The sequence below is a fragment of the Hyposmocoma kahamanoa genome, unplaced genomic scaffold (assembly GCF_003589595.1).
Source record: "Hyposmocoma kahamanoa isolate Upper Pololo Valley unplaced genomic scaffold, ASM358959v1 101, whole genome shotgun sequence".
NCBI classification, from domain to species: Eukaryota; Metazoa; Arthropoda; class Insecta; order Lepidoptera; family Cosmopterigidae; genus Hyposmocoma; species Hyposmocoma kahamanoa.
The window spans coordinates 581,185-604,608 of NW_020653333.1; the positions used below are offsets into that span (position 1 = coordinate 581,185).

Below are 23,424 nucleotides of genomic sequence, written 5' to 3' on the forward strand. Positions count from 1 at the left end.
ACATACACACAAAAAAAACATACAGTCGAATTGAGAACCTCCTCTTTCTTTGAAGTCGGTTTAAAATGTTTAAATACCCATACTGTAGAACGCCTAAGGCACGAATTACTGAGAAAGAGAACCCTCTACATCAGTGTATTATTTAGCCTTTGGGTCGACATTGCAGCAAATGCATAGAATAACCTGTGGGTTGTTTTTAATATATGATAGACACGCGCTTGGCCACAATCTCACCTGATGTTAAGCGACGATGTGCCCGACGATGGAACGCGTTTGCCTAAAAAATGCCTATTCACTCTAGCCTTGAATAGCCCCAAATTGTACGTTTCGGGGAACATACATGCAGAGTATTCCATTCCTTTGCCGCACGCATCAGAAAGAAGGAAACAAAGCGCTTATTGATGGTACATCAATGACATAAGGATGGAGTGTTCCGGACCTTCTAGTCGACCGAAGGAAGAACGGTGAGGGTGGAACTAAATTAAAAAGTTCCTGCACACACTCTCCGAAATGTATCCGATAGAAAACTGACAAGCAGGCTACTTTTCTGCTATGGTCGAGATTTTGTAGCTTCGACTCCACAAGAGAATTGTTGTTAATAAGCCTCTTTGCTTTTCGCTCCACCGAGTCTAAGGCAGCTAACCGGTAATGGGCAGAGCCGTCCCAAAGGCGGCAGCAGTATTCCATAAAACGGGTCCAGTAAAACAACGCATTCAGAATTCTGTTGGGGCTGCCGTGGTGTCGCAATGTTTTGTGGATGTTTGAGGAGATATAATGAGAAGACCATGCTAGCCCGCATCCGCGTCAGTAATTTTCATTTTACTGTCAAATCTACTAACACCAGTCCTAAAACTTCTTTTACTAACGACTATGACGACCTCGGTGGCCTAAGTTTACATTGTGGGCGCTGTATGCGGAGGCCCAATCAATTTGGGAAAGGAACTTTTCTAAATTGGTTCTGGTCTGTGTGTTCTGGGAAATGCCCCAGAGTGAATTCCGTTGATCTGGTACTCGTAGTACAGGGTATTCCCAAGTTTGAGACCAGGCAATTGGTGTGGTTGTCTGGCACATAATACATTATTATTACTATGGGTAATAATAATATATATATTACGAAAGGAGCCTCCCCGCACGACGTACCATTCCTATTCTGTACGCCTGCACCCTATGCAACAATCGGCGAGTATCTTATGCCGATTGGAAAATAATTTGCTACGTTGGCAAACGTTGTAGTGTATGCCATCGAAACGATAAGAAGAAGACTACTATGGACTATGGAAAACATTCTGAAATTTATTATTATTATTACTGCTGAAGTTCGCACTCTTGTGGAGTTTTTATTCCAAATTTGAAAAAACTCTAAAACGTACCGAATTGAATTTAAAAAAATCAACACCGTAAGTTCTGTAGCTTTTTTAAATTGGTTCCCCAAACTCGGGCGTACCTTTTGCCCTACCCTGTACATGGAGTCTCGCACTTGTTGTTTACGCGACCTCGAGTGAGACTTCACAAACAAATATAAAACCAGTAAATGTAGGTAATTGCAAATTTAATCCTACGTCGTTCCTGCAGTATCGACAAATGACATCTTGGACATTTTCTGAGTGTTTGTGCGCGGCTTAGCAAGTAAACTTAATTTATTTTCTTCATTAATAATACTCTAATTAACCCAAAAACCCTTTAAGAAACAAAAGCCGTAACGAAATAATAATAGAGTATTGTTTAAATATCGACAAATCTTAATTAAAGATTACGTGTTTTAAATAAAGAATTAATGATATTACACTTATGCTCACTGATTGCAATTATTAGAACATACGGCATTAGCATTTTTGTAAAACAACCTGTTTTATATATAACTTTAAAATAAACGCATTCAGAACAAGTACTGAAGATGTCGAAGGTATTAATTTCTTATAATAATAGAATTAAACATGGGCATTGTTCTAAGAATTTTCGTGTCGGTGTCGGCCCGAGTTAAAACAACATGAAGACGTGTGATCCTCGCACTTTACGGACAATACCCATTATGTGGTACTCAAAACACTTGACAATCACATGTTACACAATGCAAGACCTTTTTCGTTTGAGATCCATTAACGTAAATCGTGAACTTTTTAAATAATGAAGTTTATGTAATGGTCTGATAGTGTTTTACTTGGGCAAGAGCGCGATCGGGATAAATATAGAGTAAACAAATTATTTGCAGTTTTTACACGTATATTAAAAAACATTAGTGTTGAGGAGTAATGGAAAAATAAGGCTCAAAGAAAAGCAAGATAAAATTATAATTTACAGAAAAAACTAGATATACCAAAAAAAAAAAAAAAAAAAAAACGAACGCACCATAGGCAAAAATATACATAAACAATAAGTAATAGAAAATAACTAGAAAGATTTATGTCTGCCCCGTTCAGTAACCCGTTCTAAACCGAAACTGGTTGACGTATTTGAAATATTTTTGGGCTGTTCTTCATTACAAACTGATTTGCCTTAGGCCTGTCTACTTAAGACTTGCAAAAAAATTCATCCAGACTTTTAACGTTTGCATTTTCTTTAAAAAAAAGGATTTAAAAAAACAACAACTAAAACTGAAAAAAGTGAAAAGGATGGCAACATTTTTTATTCTGTCAAATATCTTAAAGGGGTCACCCCTCAGGGGATGAAAATTTATATGGAGAACCAAAAAAACTATGAAAATTAGTATAATACAGTAGGTCAGAGTGTACACACTTTTGGTCAAGCGAACTCTAAATCCAAGACATTATGACCATTGAAAGCTACGTTCATGCTTAAAAGTATTTTTGTAATGGCGCCAAAACTTCATAATAACCGAAAGTTACCGGTCAGAAAATACGTTACGCTATTTAAAAAGCAAGTAAACAACTTACTGGCTAATAAAATGTATACAGTAGTAGTAATAAAATTGTTTAGAAATAGAAATAGAAATCATTTATTACTTAGCCATATTGGCCAGATCTCACGTTGCAATTTTTGTTAAATAGTTTTATATTCTGCAATTTTTTCGCGGTAAACCGTTATATCTTTATGATGGTGGCCATTTTGAAACTCTGTTGATACCTACTAGCACAAGAAAACTGTGAAAAGTGTTCGAATTTTTATATCAGAATTTCTTAACTTCATTGTCTAATTAATTTTTGACATAAGTATATTTATTTTGACGTTGTTCAAATTACTATTATTTTGACATCTAGTTACATTTTACAATTACTGTGATTAAAATTGACCCCTGTATCTGTCACCGCGTCGCCTCTTATCTAATATTTATTTATTTATATTTATTATTTATTCGTATCACATTCTCGAAGTTAAGTCAAATATATTGTTTTTTCCTATTTTTTAATTTATTAGTAGAATTATAGACCTCGTAACTTATTTGTGCCAGAGTAGGACTGCAGTGATGATTTGAGCATTTCTATCAGAAATGTGATATCAGTGACTCCTTGACTCGTATTTTATCTTCTGTCACCCTTGAATCAACCTTTTACGTTAGCGCATACGTAAACAGAATGGGACAAACATGTTATTTTTATAGCATTAATTAATAATACCACATTTTAGTAGTACAACTAAGTACACTTGAATCAATAAAAAAAAGTGGAATAGAACAAAAAAGGGTACCCACTTTTTGGTTCTATTCAATATTACTAACATCATAAACAACAACTTTTGTTCCATGACTTTTTACAAAACATATCTACCAGAAATAAACTTAAGTTTTTGTTGTACTATCTGACTCTATTTGGATCTGTGTAGGTAAAACGTTAGCGCGATAGCAAATGTTACAAAATTCGCTGTGGACCTTTTGGAGGGAAAAGTGTCGTTTTTATTTTGACTTTCAATTATTTTGTGAAATCTAGTTTAAAGTGGAATAGGATAGTGCTATTGTGCCTTAATCGAAGATTAAAACGCGAAATTATACGAATCCCGAACTAAAATACCCGTATCGGCCCGTTCTAAGGAATCCCGAGTCAATCCAATCACGCCGCTCAAATTGCCTATCCTCTCTGTGGCGGCCATATTTACAGAAACATAATTCAACTTCATGTACCAAAAAAGAATAATGTACCAAGACTTGGCTGTATGGTGTAAAACCTTTGCCTTTTCCTTTATGGAAAGAAGAAAAAAAAACTACCATTTTCCTCGCTATGAGGTGAAAAGTTGTCTGTTTCGCTCGGCAGCAAAGTTGTTTTGCGTCTCGTGCCTTAAAGCCCTCGCTACGCTCAAGAACCTATTTTCATCTTAATCTTTGCTTCCTTCGCTTGCTCGGGTTTCAATACAAGCACTCGCGTCAAACAACAACTTTGCAGTCTTGCATAACAAATAACTATTTATGATATCAAAGTGATGGGACGACCAAATCGTGAACCTAGTGCTAAGCGACACGCCTACCTAAAATAAATAGTTGTAGTGCCACTCAGAGCTTTCTTTTCTACTCGCAAAGATCTGAAAGACACTGCCACTGTGCCCGACAAAAGTGACAAGCTTTTTCACTAGCACCCTTCCACCTTAAAAACCAGAAAGCTGTGAAAGCAGAAATAGGTAAGATGGCTGTACTTTTGCGCAGGTCACACCGCGAACGAAGCTAAGCCAAGTTAGCTTAGCTCACGTAACCGGGGCGTCTTTTCTAACCGAGCTAACTAAACTAACCCAACGATCCCGCTAGCTATGTAAAATATGCCGCCCTTCACCTCCGCACTTATCCATAATGTAACATGTCACTACTTACGACGTATTTTCTTAGCTTAGCTTTTATTGCAACTACGTGTGCTAAGTTAGCATAGCTTCGTTCACGTTGTGGCCTGCGCTTTTTCTGGACGAACTCTTTCACAAGGAGTTCTACTACTACCTTTTTTTACTTATTATTATCACAATGGTGTCGATTTCGTGAATCTTAATTCTAAAGTAATTTAACAGATGTTGTCCCTTTCGCTCTCTATTTCCTCTCTAGTATAAAGAGAGACAACACTATTTTCCTATTGGAACTCGCTAATTTCCTGTTTTTTTATTAATTTATTGTTCATTTATCGAAATTAACGCTAATACATATAGCTGTAGCTCTAAAAGCCACTGCGGTTTTATTCGTCCACAGCGATTCGTTCTAACAAGTATTTTTTAAATTTGTTTTTACATTCTCATTCCACATACGAATCTTGAATGCACGCAGGCAATTCGTTCAGTAATTTAAGAATTACATAGTCTAATTTCCGAGTACAGTACAGATTATTCATTTTAGGGTGTACAAATTTCTTAGTATTGAAGATTTTTAAATTGCTTGGTCTCTGGTATGCAAATAAATTTTGTACATAATTAAATTCAGTTAAAGTAGACAACTTGACTTTATCATAAACACAAATTATTTTACAATAACTGATATCATTATCTCTATATCTAGTTTTAATATATTTTGGAATAAATAACTTTTACAATTTTTTTTATAATATCAAGGGACGGGGCGAACAAGTCGTGCGCCTAATGCTAAGCTACAAAAAAAGTAACACTTTAAAGTCGCTACATAAATAACAAACATACAAAGTTGAAGGTGAAATGTAGGCTAGTTATTGTTATTGATGTCATGATAACTGAAACACAATGTCCCTCGAACAATGGTTCGCAAATCATAATCATAACACTGAATATCAAAATGTAATAACCTACACATAGGTACGAACTACGTATGTGGCGTGCTGTTAAATCAAATAAAAGACGATGAAATCAGAAAACGTCCTATCTGTTAGCGAATCGTGACATTATTTTATTTTGTTAGAAAACTTACTTTACGACATTAATAAATAGTTTTATCGAAATAATAAATAAATCTATATCAAGTCTATATTATCATCATCGATTACAACCTTAGAAAATGAAACAACGGAACGCTGACAGGCGGCCGTCATTGCGAAAAACGTCGTTGACGAGAAAAACGTGGTTTTGTTTTGTTAGGGTGTATAGTGAAAGATATTACAAAATATAGTTTTTATTAGTCACTGGAGTCTCATTTCTATGTTAAATAGCATTTAATCGCTTTATGTTTCCAATATATAATTATGTGTATTACGATGTAATGGTGAAATTACAGAAACATGGGTCTTGTCAATTTTATGTCTCAGGGTGACTAATTAAGTGGTCGTGCCCTTCAGATCTTTGCGATTTAAAGTTCTGAGTGGCACTTCTACTGTTATGGACAGGCGTGTCACTTCCAGGTGCACGACGATTCGTTCCATCACTTGTTAATAAAGAAAATAAAGAAATTAATTTGTGTTATTTATTTCATAATAGATAATTATAACTTGGCTTAAATATAAAGAAACATTGCTAAGTGTTTTTGAAATGTAGTCTTGTTTAAATATTGAAATCAATATATATATATATATATATATATATATTGATTTCAATATTTAACAACAACAACAGTTATTATATATATATATATATATATATATATATATATATATATAATAACTGTAAGTATTTATTGCCATGTAATGATTGCACTCTGTTATTTTAACTTTAAAGTGTTCTAATTTTTTTAGAAAAAATGTAAAATATATATTAATAGTATCAAGTGACGGGACGAACAATATTTATGTGGGGTTGGTAGATCTGAACGCACGCATTATTATAATTTAGACGACGAGTGAACGTATCTAAACATGAGAGTGAGAGGGAAGTAGTGTGCAACAGAGAGAGATAATTTTAAATAAAAGCGAGAAGATGGGTTTTGTTTTACGATGAAATATCAGGAAGAAGAAGGTAGGTCGAAAATAGCTTTATTAAGGCAATTTTCGACCTAGCCCTTTCCTTTAATTATCCCATATTTATACTATTTATTAGAAGAATCATACATAGAAACAACTTGAAAGACTTAAACGGGTCACTATCATGGATTTTTGTTATCCAAATAAGTAAAAGCCTTTAGTATAAAGTTTAGTTTCAGTATAGTTTTGAACCCCGTAAATTTATATCAAGTTCTTAGGTTTTTGCGATTGTTACACAATATGGGAAATGAAACATTCTTCGGATGTAAGGGTGGTTACAAACGATGACTTTTAGCAGCGATGCTAACGCGCGTTCGTGTCACGCGCGATTGCATCGCTACACTTGCGATTTATAGGCGATGCAAACGCGCGACTGCTTTGATGAAATCGCTTACAAATCACTAGTGTAGCGATGGAGTCACGCGTTTGCATCGCCGTCTAAAGTCGCCATGTGTAACCGCTCTTAATCGCGTACATAATAGTTTTTTTAAACAAACCAATCTTTCGGGTCTTTTACTGGTGCCGCGGTCATGATTGTTTGAGATGGTATTATTCCAATTATTTATTAATCCCTACGCATATGTTCTGTTTCTACTGACTGCAAATTACAGAAAAAATTTATATTAAAACATAACTTTTTTTAAATTTTTAAATTGTGCTAACAACAAGATTACTTTTTAAAGATTTAAAAATTAAAAACCTTTTTTGATATCAAATTTTGTTTAAAAAAACTTACGCTTACGCTTAAATATATGCGATTGAGATCCGGAAAAAAAAGATAAATTACTATTCATCATTACAAAAATTACGTTTTGATAAATATACCGTGACGCTACTTAGTTTCTTTAAACTTAACTCTCATAGTAACTTGGGGATTTTAACTCTCAGATTTTAAATTGCCCTAAAACAGTACGTTTTTGCAGGACAAAAATAATAAACTGTGAAAATAGCTAACTTTATATTACCTTAAATGCAAATTTAATAATTGCAAGGTGTGATAAGAGATTAGAAGAAAAACGGTAAAAAAATTCTTCATTCGTAATTTTTTAAACCCACAACAATATTTTTTAATTCAATTCCTGTACAATTGTGTTTGTTGATATACATAGTGGTTATTATTACTTCAACGTCGACATTCTTCTTGTGGTCATAAAAATAATGTTTAAATTGGCTATCTTATGTATGGACAGTAAACCTAGTTAAACACTGAAGAGATCAAAATTCCTCAACATCAATTCTTTTTAATATCGGTACTCAAACTAAAAATCTATTACCACGTGAGAAACGCAGCATTTATATTTGTTATTTCAGTACCTACTCTTATAACAACCCGCCAATTCGCAAAAACTATCAGATGTTCCATAGAAAATGTATGGGATAGCTTTTTGTTTCGTGATTTCAAGAGGTTCCTCATAAATATCGTAACATTAAAAAACTGTTACCCTGAATATGCGTTCTAAATTTGAAGAATAATTTTGCGTCTGGATACTGGTAACACAGTCTATGGTTTAATTTTTTTTTGACACGTGTAACATTATTGATTATGCACCAATAGAACGACTATCTATGTAATTAGAACCCAAATTATCCTCTAAATTCTAGACTATAGACAGCGATGTGTTTGTTCTCTGCCTAAGACGCTCTTCTTAAAGGAGTTTCGTGATTCGTAATCGGGATTTGAATAGACTGTGAGTCACGCTTCTGGATCTCACTTATCTCTAATATTACTTATCACTCTACAATAGGGTCCACTGTTAAACACGTATATTTCCAACGAGGAAAAGTTTGGCATAATTGTCTTGGTTATTGATGGCAGTAACGCTGAAGGTTATTGTGATACTGTAATCTAAGTCGTTTATTATATCTTGAAAATGGAACATTTTTTTCCGGTTCTAAATCGCTTATATTTGTTTTTTCAAATAAATCTACTTTTCGGGTTCTTTACAGGTCCCAAAGTCACGGATGACTGAGACGATATTAGTCTATATATCAACTTATAATAGCGCAAACCACCCTATTCACTGTAGTTAACTAGATCACCATACCATTCCAAAATAGTCTTAATTTATATGTGCATTAACGTCATTTTAATAATTGCAATCACATGACATGTTCTTAAAAAAAACTTTTAAATTTCTTTTTCAAAGTTTTATCTCCCCACCGTTACTAAACTTTTTTTACACTACGTCGGCTAAATTCGTAAATCTCGAACCTCCATACAGTGCAAGTCATTGAATTTGAATCAATCGCTTTGGAAAAAATATATAGTAAAATTGACGATATAAACTGATTAGTATAGGGTGTGAAAACACAGTTTCTAAAAATTTTCACGATACAAAAAAACGCAAACTTATTTCGAAATTTTACAAGTAAGCCGCTGCATTCAATAGGCACTTTTCATATACCAATGATTTTTTTTTTATTATCAACTGAACTAAAGAAACTAAAATGTATACATTAATAGTATAGTATACATTATATCTACATTTTTCAAATGGCTTTAATTAGTATAGTATACATTATATCTACATTTTTCAAATGGCTTTAATTAGTATAGTATACATTATATCTACATTTTTCAAATGGCTTTAATTTCGTTTGTAAAAAAATAATTCTGAAATAAAGCCAGTGTCCCTGCTGCTCGACTCAAGCAATAGACAGAATAAGAACTTTTGAGTAGGCACGAAAAACCGAATTACTTGAAATGATAAAAATAAAAATAAAATAAAATAAATTATATTTTAAACTTTAATTGCCCGATATTGTGCTTGAAGAGTAAATTTAATGGTAGTATACTATCATAATATTCATTAGAATCAAAAGAAATACAAATTCTAGTGGTAAAATCCGTCACATCAAATATAGGTACACGAAAAAGTACATAGCTACGTGAACTAAAGGAACTGACTCAACAAACACAAAATATGCAGTATCGTCTAACTATGTCAATTTAGTTATTTGTTGACATACGAAAATCCGCAGTGTTATATATCCAATTTCTACCATTTACACACGATGTTTTTAATTGAATTTTAAATGGATCACGATCTTAAAAGCGTTTTATGGAGTCGGGGAACTGATATAACCTATTTGAGATAATGAGAGAGAGTTGATGTTATCTTAAACTAACATTTACAATGATGATTGCATACGTGCTAATATATATCGTCACTAGAAAGGTTAAAAGTCTAAAGCGCCCTAGGGAGCCACTACACTTATAATCGCGGAATTGGCTTGAACCAGCTAGAAACAGCTTTATGTTCATGTCTTAGAGCGAAAAGACGTTATGTGTTTCGCTTCCACTCAGATCGTTTTCGATGCGTATCAATCTGAAAAAGTTCCGGCTGTGTAGTAAGTGCGAAAAGCCGTTCAGGTATCGATCAGCTATATACCATCATCGGCTGCGTATGAATCCGGTCGCAAATTCACAGGAAGCAGGCGGTCTACCACTAAATAAGAAGCAACCATCGAAGATCGTGGTTTGACATAAGTATTTGTCCGAAACGTCAAATGATAGCTTTATTATCCAATTTTGACATTACTTTCATCGTAAAACTGACATTTGTATCATACATATTAGCTTCGTTGCGGACGCAGTCTCGTAGAATCGTATTTCGTGGTGGTTTCGTGGTAGACCTCCAGACGTTGCTAACCTGTGTCAGCTGCATCGTACGAGCCGACGCGATACGCATAACGTATTTTTCGTTTTATTATATGGACATAAAGCTTTTCTGACCGACTTAATTCGATTTCGTGTCGACAAATGTGGTGGCTCCATTATTCAGATGTGCTGATACTTCTTTTATTTTAGTAGTCCCCACTGGTGAAAAAAAAAGTGTCGAATACAATTTAAAAATAAATTAAAATATTTATAAAAATTGCGCAAAAGATCAAACTTCTACAAAGAAGTTTTCAATTTCACATTAAGTAGACAAAATATAACACCTAGTTTGATAAATATGTGAATGACACAGCGTTATAAGTCAGAAAAAGATAAATAGATACTAACACATAAATATTTCTTAGTAACAACGTAACATGTTTATACAAGGGACAAGGTAGAGGGCAATCGAACAGGAATAATCTTGGCAAGGACTTACTTGATATTTGCTTTAGTAAGTATTTGGTTGGACAAAAAGGCCGTGCAGTATCAAATAATAAGTGAAAAGCATTAAAAAAAATTAACCAATTATGTATCGGCCATATTGTTTGCCATCTCTAGAGGAAGTGAGTACCTAATTTTATGATTCCCCTTTTAGAAAAAATCCTGTTTTTAATTATAAAATACTGCTCTAAATGTCGTTAGATAGCGTCTTCGTCATCAAAGTCGTATCCATTCAATTCTTCTTCATTCTGTAATGACAAAAACAAGTCAAAATCTAAAGGGGCTATGTCGGGCGATACGGTGGATGAGGTAACACATCCCAATCTGCGACTGCAATAGTTTTTAAGGGTTTGTAAAAAATGTGCGTAGTTTAGCACTATCATGATAAGAGAACGTTTTGTCACGAATTCCAAACCAACTTAAAAATTCTCCCGCCTATTCTTAAAATGCCCGCTTAAATACTTTTATTTTTAATTTAATAAGGTTTTGGCAAAGCCATCAGCCTAAACATGAAGTTTCATTATGTTTCTGTAAATATGGCCGCCAAAAAGAGGATAGGCAATTTGAGGCGGCGTGCTTGGATTGACTCGGGATTCCTTAAAACGGACCGATATACGGGTATTTTAGTTCGAAATTCGTATAATTTCGCGTTTTAATCTTCGATTAAGGCATAATAGCACTATCCTATTCCACTTTAAACTAGATTTCACAAAATAATTGAAAGTCAAAATAAAAACGACACTTTACCCTCCAAAAGCTCCAGAGCGAATCTCCTTAAATACTATTTCTAAAATGACCATAGACAATATCACATTTTAAAATAAAAAAATATTCTTTTTTTTTTGTTTAAAGTTCGCCAAAAAGTGTGCCTAATCCCGAGCTAAAACCCCGCACGAACGTAATGAAAGAACTGTGGCCGTGTCTTGGTTTACATAATCAAATTTTGCTACTTACACTCGTACAAGACAATTATTATTAACGCGTAATATCCAGGTTCTCAATAATTGGTCAGATTTTAAATATTGCATGGTTCGCGGCGACAAATATGACCCACATATGATCCCAACACACTTCCTGAATTGCCCCTTCCGTGATTGGAAAAGGCAGCTTATATTTACCTAAAAAAAACACACATAGAATAGATAATACCCTTATATCCCTAAATATCCCTCTCAAAAAAATTGAGATTATTAAGCATAAACATAAAATCTCAAAACGAAAATAGTTATACCTTTACTGAGTGTTACAAAACTTTTCTTCTAAATATACTACCGAGTTAAACATCAAAAACATAGAACACAATAATTCTAGGATTTCATTTCACTCTATGTATGTGTATCATTTCTTTAAAGTATAGGTAAACATAATCTGCCTCTTTCGATCTCTGTTTATAACAAGGCAAAATGTCATCTTCCAAAAAATTACTAACAGAGTAATTGGGGCTAATGCTGGATTCAATATTTGTCTCTGTCCTATTTGTCGTATACATTTATCTAAATTTTGTATCTATGTACCAACGAGGTAATAACGGTTTTGTATCCCCCAGTAAAGGTTACATCTCCTTGACATGTGACAAATTAAAAAATCAAAATCCTAGAGTAATGTTTGTAATACGGATTGTGAAGGTAGAAGGTTTATACATAAGTTCTAAAAATTGAAATTGAGGGAAAGTGGATTATATTACAAGGCATGTTTTGGCAAAATTAACAAACAATGATATTAGTGTCGATTCTCGCTAGCGCAAACTAAACCTAATTTAGGTTCAGTGTATTCGTTTCTTTCGGGTCAATAAAACAATAGCAAAATATATAATTGTAATTTAAGGCTGTCAAATTTTTACATAGTTTACTTCTATCTGGTTTTTTATAATATCTAATGATATCTAGGGATGAACAACTCGTACGCCTGATGATATGCTACACGCCTGTCCATCAAGGCTGTAGTGCCACTCGGAGCTTCAAATCGCAAAGATCTAAGGGGCACTGCCACTGCGCTCGTCATCCGTAGACATAAGTTGACAAGTTCATGTGCCCATAATTTCACTAACATATAAAGGTGCTCTGTGTTCCTTCAAAACCGGAACCAAGTAACGCTAAAATTACTGCTTGGCGGCAAAAATTAGTATTGTGGCAGTACTTCCCTGGAAGAACTCTGTCATAAGGAACTGCTGCTAAAACTACATCTTACAACCACACGTTCATAATAGCGCTATGAATAGAATGGTTTTTACGCCCTTTTTCCTCCGAAGTATCGAACTACTTCGCAACCATGTGTTCTATTGACCTTAAACATTTTGTTATCGCAGTAGACATTTTTTCAATTTTTTTTTACACTGCGTTAAGTTTTTACGATTATCGTGATTTCTTTATCAACCCCTCACGATTGGTCCATAACTTGGCTTATTATTATAAGGCGATGTTTGTTTTTTACTTATTTTCTAGTGTATCTGTTAGTATACACAGGCAGCAGGCAGGCAGATCCAGCTATACAAAACTGTTATAATTAAAAAATATTTTGTAGGGTATAATAATTAAAGAATAAAAGATAAGGCTAGGTGAAAAATGGTCAAATATCCGTTTTAAATAGCAAAAGACAGAGCACAAAATTCTCTTTTAAAAAACAGTTACAATTAGTTCTCATGTTCGACTTATAGGAACTTATCGTAGTAATAATAAAAATAATAACAACGCACACACTCAACATAATCCCGCACTAGGGAAAGCCTGTGTCGCGAGTGCTATGGACACACACATAGACAACCACAAATTACACCCAAACTCACGAGAGAAATAAATATAGGCCATATAAATATTTCTCCCGGCTCGGGAATCGAACCTGGGACCTCTGCGTGCCAGGCTTGATAGCCGTTCGGCCACGGAGGCAGTCAAAGTGATGCAAAGATGAAAATATCATTAAACAATTTCAATATTATAAACACTGGGCTATGGTTTTTTATGATATCTCAAAAAAATATTTTGTCACTTAGCCGCGTTTTAGTTAGCGGACGGCAGAATTAAAAAAGGTATAATTTACAACAAACATTTCTGTCATATTTTATATCTTTGAGTGTGACCCACTGTACCAGATTTCGACATAATTATATCGTTATCTAAGTCGTTATATTAACTGATTTTTAAACTAATAATACGAAATGTGGGACATATTTACAGATTCGTCAAACCAGTATAAATTTTAAAAATAAGATTCACAGAATTGACACCGGGTCCAGTACATTCTACCTGACTACAACATCGGGGCCTACTATGAGCCAGCCAAATTCCTTGCAATTGACGTAGTAAAACTGAATTGCTTAAATTCGTATCATGACCTACACAAAGTTGAAGCGGAATGGCATGACAGGATGATGAGTTTTACTTTCTAATCGTTAATTATTGTCTCTGGCTGGCTAGCTGACATCTAACAAGAGCGAGATGGAAGTATATACTAAATCATATGAAAGGAATAGACAGATGTACTATCATGGGAACGTTCAAGCACTATTAACCGATGGTGTTGAAAATGAGAATAATTAATTTTTTTTATTAATTTTTTTATTGATTATACTTACTACGTTGTTTTGTAATATAGGCAACTTTACAATAATTTATCAACAATACTTTAAGGAACTCGAACAAAAATTTTCAAAAAACGCTCAATAGTTAATAGTATTTATTTATTGACAATTGGCTATATAGCATAAAAAGATAACAAATAATTATGAAACTGGAAATATAATAAAACTTAAACGAAATATCTTAAAAATGTAACAAAATCCAAAAAAAGTTAGACACGGAGTAACTTTTTTGAAACGCTTATTTTTACAAATGAGACCGCCATTTCCATAGCAAATAGCACGTCATGATACGATTTTGCTATATAAGAAAAGGTGGACGGTTATCGAATGGGGAACGTAAACTGCTTGCACAGTGAATTGTTTTTGTGAGGTCATAGTACGAATTTGACAGGCAATCCAACTTAAATAAATAAAATAAATAGGATTGTTCTAAAAGCTCTTAGTAGGCCCCCTGGCCTTCGTTTTGAGTGTTCTATAACTATACTATTACAGTATAATTTAAAAAAACAGTACTAAGTAGTTAATTTCAACCAAATTATTATATCAAATATGAACTTACTTGATATTTGCTTTAGTAAATTAAAGAATAAGTGAAAAACATTAAAAAAACCAAACTAACCAATTATGTATCGGACATATTGTTTGCCATCTTTAGGGTAAGTACCTAATTTTATAATTCTCCTTTCATATAAATTCCTGTCTTTACTTATAAAATACAGTTCAAAATGTCGTTTGATGATCTCTTCATTATCAAAGTCGTCTCCATTCAACCGAATTATTATTATCAAATATGTAAGAAATCACGGAGTATGTACTGGAAAATATACTTTTGCATTAGAAAAGAAACTTTTTCGGATCAGAAAATCGCGTGTTTGTTTTTTTTTTCAAACAAACCAACGTTTCGGTGAAGTCATATTACATTATACTACACATAAATGGTTAATGACTTTACCATCACAGTCAGCCGTGACCATGGGACCTGTAAAGAACTCGACAAGTAGGTTTGTTTGAAAAACAAATATACGCAATTTAGATTTAAAAAAGAAAATACTTTCATATTCAATGTGTTGTCATCAACTCATTTATACGTCCCATTGTTGAGCACGGGTGTCCTCTCGGGCGAGGGTTTACACCATAGTCCACCACGGTGGCCCAAAGCGGGTTGGGGACACACGTTTTCTGAGGTTTTTCCTTCACCGAAAATTCAAATTAAATTTCGACACAAGCTCCGAGAAATTACAGGTACATGGGACTTGTCAACTTGTCTCAGGGTGTCGGGCGGAGTGGCAATGCCACTCAGATCTTTGTGATTTAAAGCTCTGAGTGGCATTACAACTGTTAGGGACAGGCGTGTCGCTTACCACACGTTTGTTCGTCTCGTCACTTGGTATTATAATAATCACAGTACAGAGTACTGAAGAAACCGGCCTCAAAAGTCATTCATCCCAGAGTTTGCCACACTTATAGAAGGTATATTTTTTCCAAAAGGGAACACTTCTGAGGTATCCTCTTTCCAACAAAAAAGAATCATCAATCGATTCACAAATATTTTGTTATCGCGTAACAAACCTCCTCCTTTTTTTGAAGTCGATTAAAAAAAAGTCAGCGGTCTAAACAAAATAAAAACTCAGTGCGAGCCGGGATTAGAATCCACGGCCTCTGCTTGAAAGGCGGTAGGTCAAACCATAGGGTTACCACGGCTTCAATTTCCAAGTCTAGCAATCGTGCAAATCTTATATTACGTTTACATGTACATAAATTTGAGTGGGTACAGTAAGTTTTAGTGACAACAAAGCGAAACTTATTATTATTACTTGTTAAATCACGTTTAGTCACTATTCCACTTGTGGCAAAGATAATATTTGTGGTAAAATTATTATGTGAATGGTCAATTGTTTCTAAGTCTGTACAAGTCCATAGCTGTGTCTTGAATAGAGTTCGTGTATTTCTATTTGTGAGTACCTGTAATTGGCTCTCATTATTTAAGTTAGTTTTAAGCTGTTGTAATTCCTTTTAGATAAATAAATAAATAAATAAATAAATAAAAGTTATTTGTTTTAACATGACATGGTTACAGTTTTTTTTTGTAATACCTAGCGTCGGGTCGAACAAGTCGTGCGCCTGGTGGTAAGTGACACGGCTGTCCATAGCAGTGGCAGTGCCCAGATCTTTGCGATTTAAAGCTCTGAGTGGCACTGCAACTGTTATGGACAGGTGTATAGCTTACCATTAGGCCCACGACTTGTCAGTTCCGTCGCTTGATATTATAACAAAAAAAACTTCCTCTACTGTTACTAAAAATGTCATCTCGTTTCATACTGACTATGTATGAAATGAGAGACCTTTCAGAGGATTCATGGTGATGAAAGATGATTCATAAATGTATGATTACATTCGCCTTGTAAACAAGAAATCCTAAGAAGTACAAGTACGTAATGTGGTATAAGTGTGATACGACATGAGTTTATATGTAGATATATAATTTCCAAACAGTAAAAAATCGAAAAAAAAATTTTCGAACGAAAATTTATGAAGAAAAAAAAAACGATTTAACTGGTGGAAAAACAAATGGATTCATAATGGAATTTGCTTCTTAGCACAATAAATACAATTATCGGTTCACAGGGTACTAATTATCATAAGCTATCAGCTACTCACCTTCTTATCGCAGCGTGATAAGCACCAAGAGTCCCGAATGCGACACAAAACAAACACACTCCTGTGTTATCGTTTTAAGCGATTTTTATTACACCCGAAACGTTTTAACGCCTTCAGAAGGTTATTAAAAAAAGCGATAAGACAAGCGCGCGAGACGCGTCCGCTTGCTACGACGTCGGCGAAGGAATGCGTTGGGTAGGTGCGCGGGCGTCTTTCGCGGACCTGCCTGCGCATACGTAGCCACTCACTACTTTACAAAAAAATGTCATTTAATATTGCGAATTTGAACACTACAAAAACCATGTAAGGTTCTATTTTCAGTGGACCATTTGAATAGTTTGTAAATATCAACGCGTGGCGGTGTACACTAAGAAACTTGGCCGATAAAGTGCACAGAGATTTTGAATTGAATAAATAATCATTTATTGAATAAAGCGTTGTGAGTGATAAAAATGAGCCAGTAGCTATTGCTTTTCTAAAATGAATCAGACCTATTATTAACCAACCGTTTTAATCTTACACTGCTGGGCAGCGGTTTCCTCAAAGGTCACAGTCTACACATTATCACATCGAAGGTTTTTAAACTTCTCCGAGGTTCGGTTTTCTTCGAAATGTTTACCTTAAAAGTATTTAAGTCACTTAAAATACCTAGCAATAAAAAGAAATATTCTGGCCTTTGTTGAAAGCTCGAACCTACAATGATGTGTTAACAAGACAGGCGTCGCCCAGTAGGTAGAACCTATATGAAATAGAATTATATATGAAAGTAGGTAGAACCTACTGGGCGACGCTAAGTTAGCGCCCGGATATTATATTATTTGGCATAAGTCAGAAGTCGATGGGCGCAGCACTATTAGTACACAGTATAAATAGTTATATTAGTAGTTTAGGTAAAAATAGAAGCGTTGCTGACTTCGAATGCTTTTGTTGACGAGCTGAAAATTAGTGCTGTATAAGCGCATATATTCTACACAGTTTGTGCTAAGCTTACTCCCTTATCACGCACTAATTATAATTATATAATATAAGGGCAGAATACTGCAAGCACCATGGGCACCCGCAGGAATCCAATTTCATTCATAGCTAAGCTTATATAATAAGCTCGTTGTTTTATAAAAAAAATTTTTTTAATAAATGTAAAAAACAATTATGAAATTTTGTTAATTTTTTTTTTAAATGGGTGAAGACAATACATAAGTCTGATGATTAAAAAAAAACTAGATTTTCAACTGTCAACATTACACGAGTCTTGATACTGTGGACTAAAGTCCATCTCTAAAGACCGTCATAAAGTTGAATTTAAATCTTACGTATCAAGCTTAACGGGTTCTTTATTTTGTACCTTTTTATTATTTAAAGAGTTCATGGTACAGTCTAAGTTATGAAATGTTATTTTTACTAATATAAATTAACCTGAAAGATCGTTCTTCAGCTCCCAATAATTTGTTTAAACATTTTTCTACTCTGAACAAACCTGCATCATTTGTTTTCACTAATACCATCTCAGTCACCCGTGAGCTGTAAAGATCCCGAAGCGTTGCTTTGTTTGTATAAAATATCAGTACCCAAAGGGGTCTCTGCCCCCAATGTGGGCGCTGAAGAATGGAAAAGTGAAGTTTCATTCATCATCATTTTCAATCCATTTATAAGTCTCACTGCTGGGAACGGGTCTCTTCTCATGCGAGTTTTTAAGCCATAATCCGCCACGCTGGCCTAATGCGATTTGAGGACTTCGCACGTTTTTTAAGAGCTGTGAACTCCACTTCGACTAGCAGAATTCATCACGATATTTTCCTTCACCGAAAAGTTCATGATGGCCCATAAAATTAAATTTCACACAGAAATTCCAAAAAACTCAGCAGAGGTTCAAGCCTGCTTTAACGCTGCCACGGCTCTTATAGTTTAATTGTCAGTGTAAAATAAAATCTAATCCATTAAGTTTTTAAATCTACTTTTTCTGTAATTAATATTTTTAATATATTAAAAAAACAAGATGATTTTTACCTACATATTTCATATTTCATGATGATTTTTTATCCGTATTCTAATCAAATTCGAATAGTTTCGGGGTATCTGAAAATAATCTTGTAATATTTGAGTAGGTTTACTTTAGATACATTTTATACCGCATTGTTTATAGTACGACGAGCGGGATGGTGTCAAATAGCAGTAGCAGTTTCGAAATAGCTCTGTTCTTTTGTGTTTTGTACTCGTGTACCTAACCGTTTAGAAAAATATTGCCTTGTGTTTGTCGCTGTTTAGAAGAGATCCATGCTCGGTAACCCTGTTCTTTTTATGCCAACATCAAGAAATGAACGAACAGGTACCATCAACCTGATAAGTACACGATTGGTTGGTTCCATGATGTTGACCAATCAATCAAGTAGGAATCTGGCCAGCAGTGGCACCTGAAAAATGGACTTAGAGTGTTAAGGTACGTCACCCGTTGGTTTTTTGACATTGACCTACAAATCAAACAGCCAATCAGTAGCACCTGACGGGATATTATCTTGACATTGACATTAAATGTCTTCAATTATGGTTCATTCAACTTCCTTACCAGGACAGTGGTAAGAGTTAAAAAAATTTAGAAATGTCTGAATTGAGATTGCAATTGTCACCATACCTTAGTTAAATCGACGTTGGTAAATTTGTAAAATGGTAAAGTTGGTAAAATGTCGTAGAGGATATTTTGTCGAGTCGTGGTGTAGATTATTAATATTATTATCTTATAATATTAATATATAATATAATATTAATATACATATAATATATTAATATTAATATCTTGTAAATTATTTGAAACTTCAAAAAATATTCACAATTAGCCTAAAGACGACTTAATACTTTTTAAATTAAATTAGTTTTTTTTATAAATATACTGTGAAAATGGAATAAATTAATAATTACAAAAATGGTAGCCAATTTATACTAAGAACAGCAGAATGGCGGTAAACAAACTGAGAAACTTTTAAATGACATTTAAAAAGCACTAAAATAAAATAAATAAAATCATCATATTGATGACTAGGAAGTTTTTTTATGGCAACAGAGCTTTGATTTCTTGTACGAAAAAAAAGGGGACACTTGCTAGGCGCTACAAATATAATGAAATGTATACATATATATCATATTTTAATATTATTATCAAGAACAAAAACGGCTAACAAAAACTTTCAAAGATATATATCTAAACGTAGTATAATATGAGTCTTCGAATAAAATTTTTGCAATTTTTCAAAAAAATTCTGAAAAATTCCCACATTTTTTAATTTTTCGCGAAATTACCTTATACTAAGTTTTGCCTGTGCGAATAACAAGGCGTGTATATTTAAAAACAAAATGTTTGCCTACAGCCCAAAAATTGTTTATTTATTTTATTTAAATTTTTATTTTTTAATTTTTTTGTTTAGTAGGTATATATCGATTAATTCTATGTATTCAACACTAAAAAGTGGCAGAATTAAAAGCATTATTAATAATTCATATTAAAATTAAACCACTTTTCAACACAAAAAGAATGAAATCATCAATATTACGTATTATGTTCCTAAAAAAATTAGACCTCATATACCGTTGCCATGTAAAGTTCTAGATTATTCTAGCTTATTATAAGACATGTATAGAAAGAGATAACTTCACATGCACTAGTAACATGTTTAATTTATAAGCTTTAGATTTTAAATCGCTTGACAAAATATGATTGTTATCTACATGTATTAACTTATAACAAAATACCCCGTTTACATTTCACAATTCACTAATCAAATGATAAATACTGATATAATTTTATTATAATATTCAAAGGTAGAACGATTCGCAAATAATTCATCAAAATTATAAATCGGTTTCTTTGTTTATTAAATATTGGCCGACAGTTAAATATTTTTTTCACCTCACTAGCACGGAAAGGCTTTCTTTCATAAAAATATGCGCGCAAAAGCGTTTTTTTCACGCTAGCGTGGAAAAAGTTTTTGACATTAGAACTTGACGATGGACTGTGGTGCAAGTAAGTTTTACTTTCGATGAAGAAAAAAACAACGACACTACAACTACACGATTTGTCGTATATTACTCATTTATGTAATATGAATCCGTTGGTATATTTATATATAAATTGACAATGATAAGTAATTGTCTTTATTAAATTATTTTAATTCGTCGAAGAGCTAAAATAATTTCAAAAATAATCGAAAATAAACTTTTTTTTTTTAATTAAAAAAACTGATGTTTTATAATTCAACAGTTTTTCGTTCGTGATAGTGAGGTGAAAAGTTATGTATTTCGCTCGGCAGCAAGTTGTTTTGCGTCTCGTGCCTTGAAACCTTCGCTACGCTCAGGAATCTATTTTTGTTACCTTTCTTCGCTGGCTCAGGTTTCAATACAAGCACTCGCGTAAAACAACAACTTTGCAGCCTTGCATAAAAATAACTATTGTATAATACTAAGTGACAGGACCACGACAGGGCGAACAAGTCGTGCGCCTGGTGTTAAGCGACATGTCTGTTCATAGCAGTTGCAGTGCCACTCACAGCTTTAAATCGCCTTTGACCTTAGACCTTAGGAGCACAGCCAGCCTTCAGTAACGTTTACATTACTACTTGGCGACAGAAATAGGTAAAGTGTAATTACTTCCCTGGACGGACTCTCACAGGGAACTCTACTGCTACTACTGTGTAAAATACTTACTAACGATACTTGGTGCATTGCTTACCTAAGTACAGTTTTAGACCTTTGCAAACTGACGAACTCATTGACCCCAGGAACGGACGAAACAAACTTTCTAAATTGGTACTGCATTGGGTTTTCTAGGTTTAGGAAGGAGTTAATTATGTTGCTCTGGTAATCATATAGGAAGTTCCCTAGTTTGAGACAGGTGTGATTGTCCGGCAAACTATTATTGCACTATGTTAGTGTATGCCGTAGTTAATTTTCCTATAATAGATTGGACATTCGTCCCTTATAGAAAAATATTTTCTTTGTTAGACATAGCGTTTTTGCTATCAATTTTCAGTTAGGCGTTTTCCACGAGTACACAGATAAGTAAAAATAAAAAAAAAATGTTGATTTGGTATTATTGAGTAACTTGAAAGTATATCTTTTAAATACTTATGTGGTAGGTACTCACCAAATTCCAGTTTCTAACACTAAGTCAATCGTCTCGGGCAGCTCTAATCTGAAGCCTGAAAACACAAAAGATTTCAATTAATAACCTTAAAGAAAGTGTATACTTTCCAATACTTAAAACATTCAAAATATATTCTACTACTATCATATAATTGCTCACTTGTTTAAATTCATAATAATCATGTACAGTTTAGAACACATGAAGCTTTGACACTTTGTACTTAGCTTTGGAGCGTTCTTGTCGTAAGCGGCATAGAGTTGGATTTAAGTGTTAAGTGTCAAGCTTGACGTGCTTTTGACCCTGTACCTCAAGACGCTAATAAATAAATATGAAGTACATTATACACGGAGTTGATAGAGCTCAGTAAAATGGTGGAGTGTATAACAACGCCGCTAATATTAAGATACAACTTGCCATATCAAAAAAAAAACACATGTCCCAGTATCAAGATTGCCATCAGCTCTAAATTATTAAATAGTAAGCAGAAAATAATGAATTGCTATATAGATATTCCTAATATGCCCATTTTTTTCATTTAACTTCCATCGTGGCCGATCGGTTGCCATGCTGGTCTGCGATGCGGAGGTCCCGGGTTCGATTCCTGAGCCGAGTGAAAATTTGTATTTTATTACAAATTTGTATTTTATTATATGTAATTTGTATGGCCTACATGTATTTCTTTCGTGAGTTTGGATGTACATTGTGGTTGTCTATGTGTGTGTCCATAGCAGCCGCGCTAGGGTTTCCCTAGTGCGGGGCTTTGAATCTGTGCGTAAAAACAAAAAACATTCATATTTCACTATAAAACAACATTCCTACTGTGAGTAACAAATATTAATAAAGAACATTTTAATTCATTTGGTAACCACTAGGGGCGCTGCCGCTAGTGACTGTCAATACCGTAAAATCACGGTAGAGGCTCTGTTTTAGAACGAAAACATTTTTCAGTCAATAGCTCTTCCTATATACCTTTAAAACTTAGTTTTAAGTATCATATCAAGCACTTAAACAAGTCTAACACGGAGCTCTTTCACGCACAGTTGATACCACACTACCTACTACTTCGCAATATAATTTGGAGAATGAAAATAACGATATAACATTACTCTCATGATTGCACAGATGCATGCATTCACAAAAGGTCATAATTATATATAAATTGACTATATACTTTTTTATA

The 23,424-nt window shown here is 33.8% G+C and overlaps 1 protein-coding gene across 1 annotated transcript in view; it reads right to left on the reverse strand.

Moving 5' to 3' along the window:
• The window catches only part of LOC113231175 (RNA-binding protein fusilli), a 170,343-nt gene that overhangs the window by 37,836 nt on the left and 109,083 nt on the right, over positions 1-23,424 (reverse strand). The window contains exon 6 of the mRNA XM_026465366.1: positions 22,245-22,299. Coding sequence (XP_026321151.1) covers positions 22,245-22,299 — 55 coding nt within the window. The remainder of the gene's footprint in view (positions 1-22,244; positions 22,300-23,424) is intronic.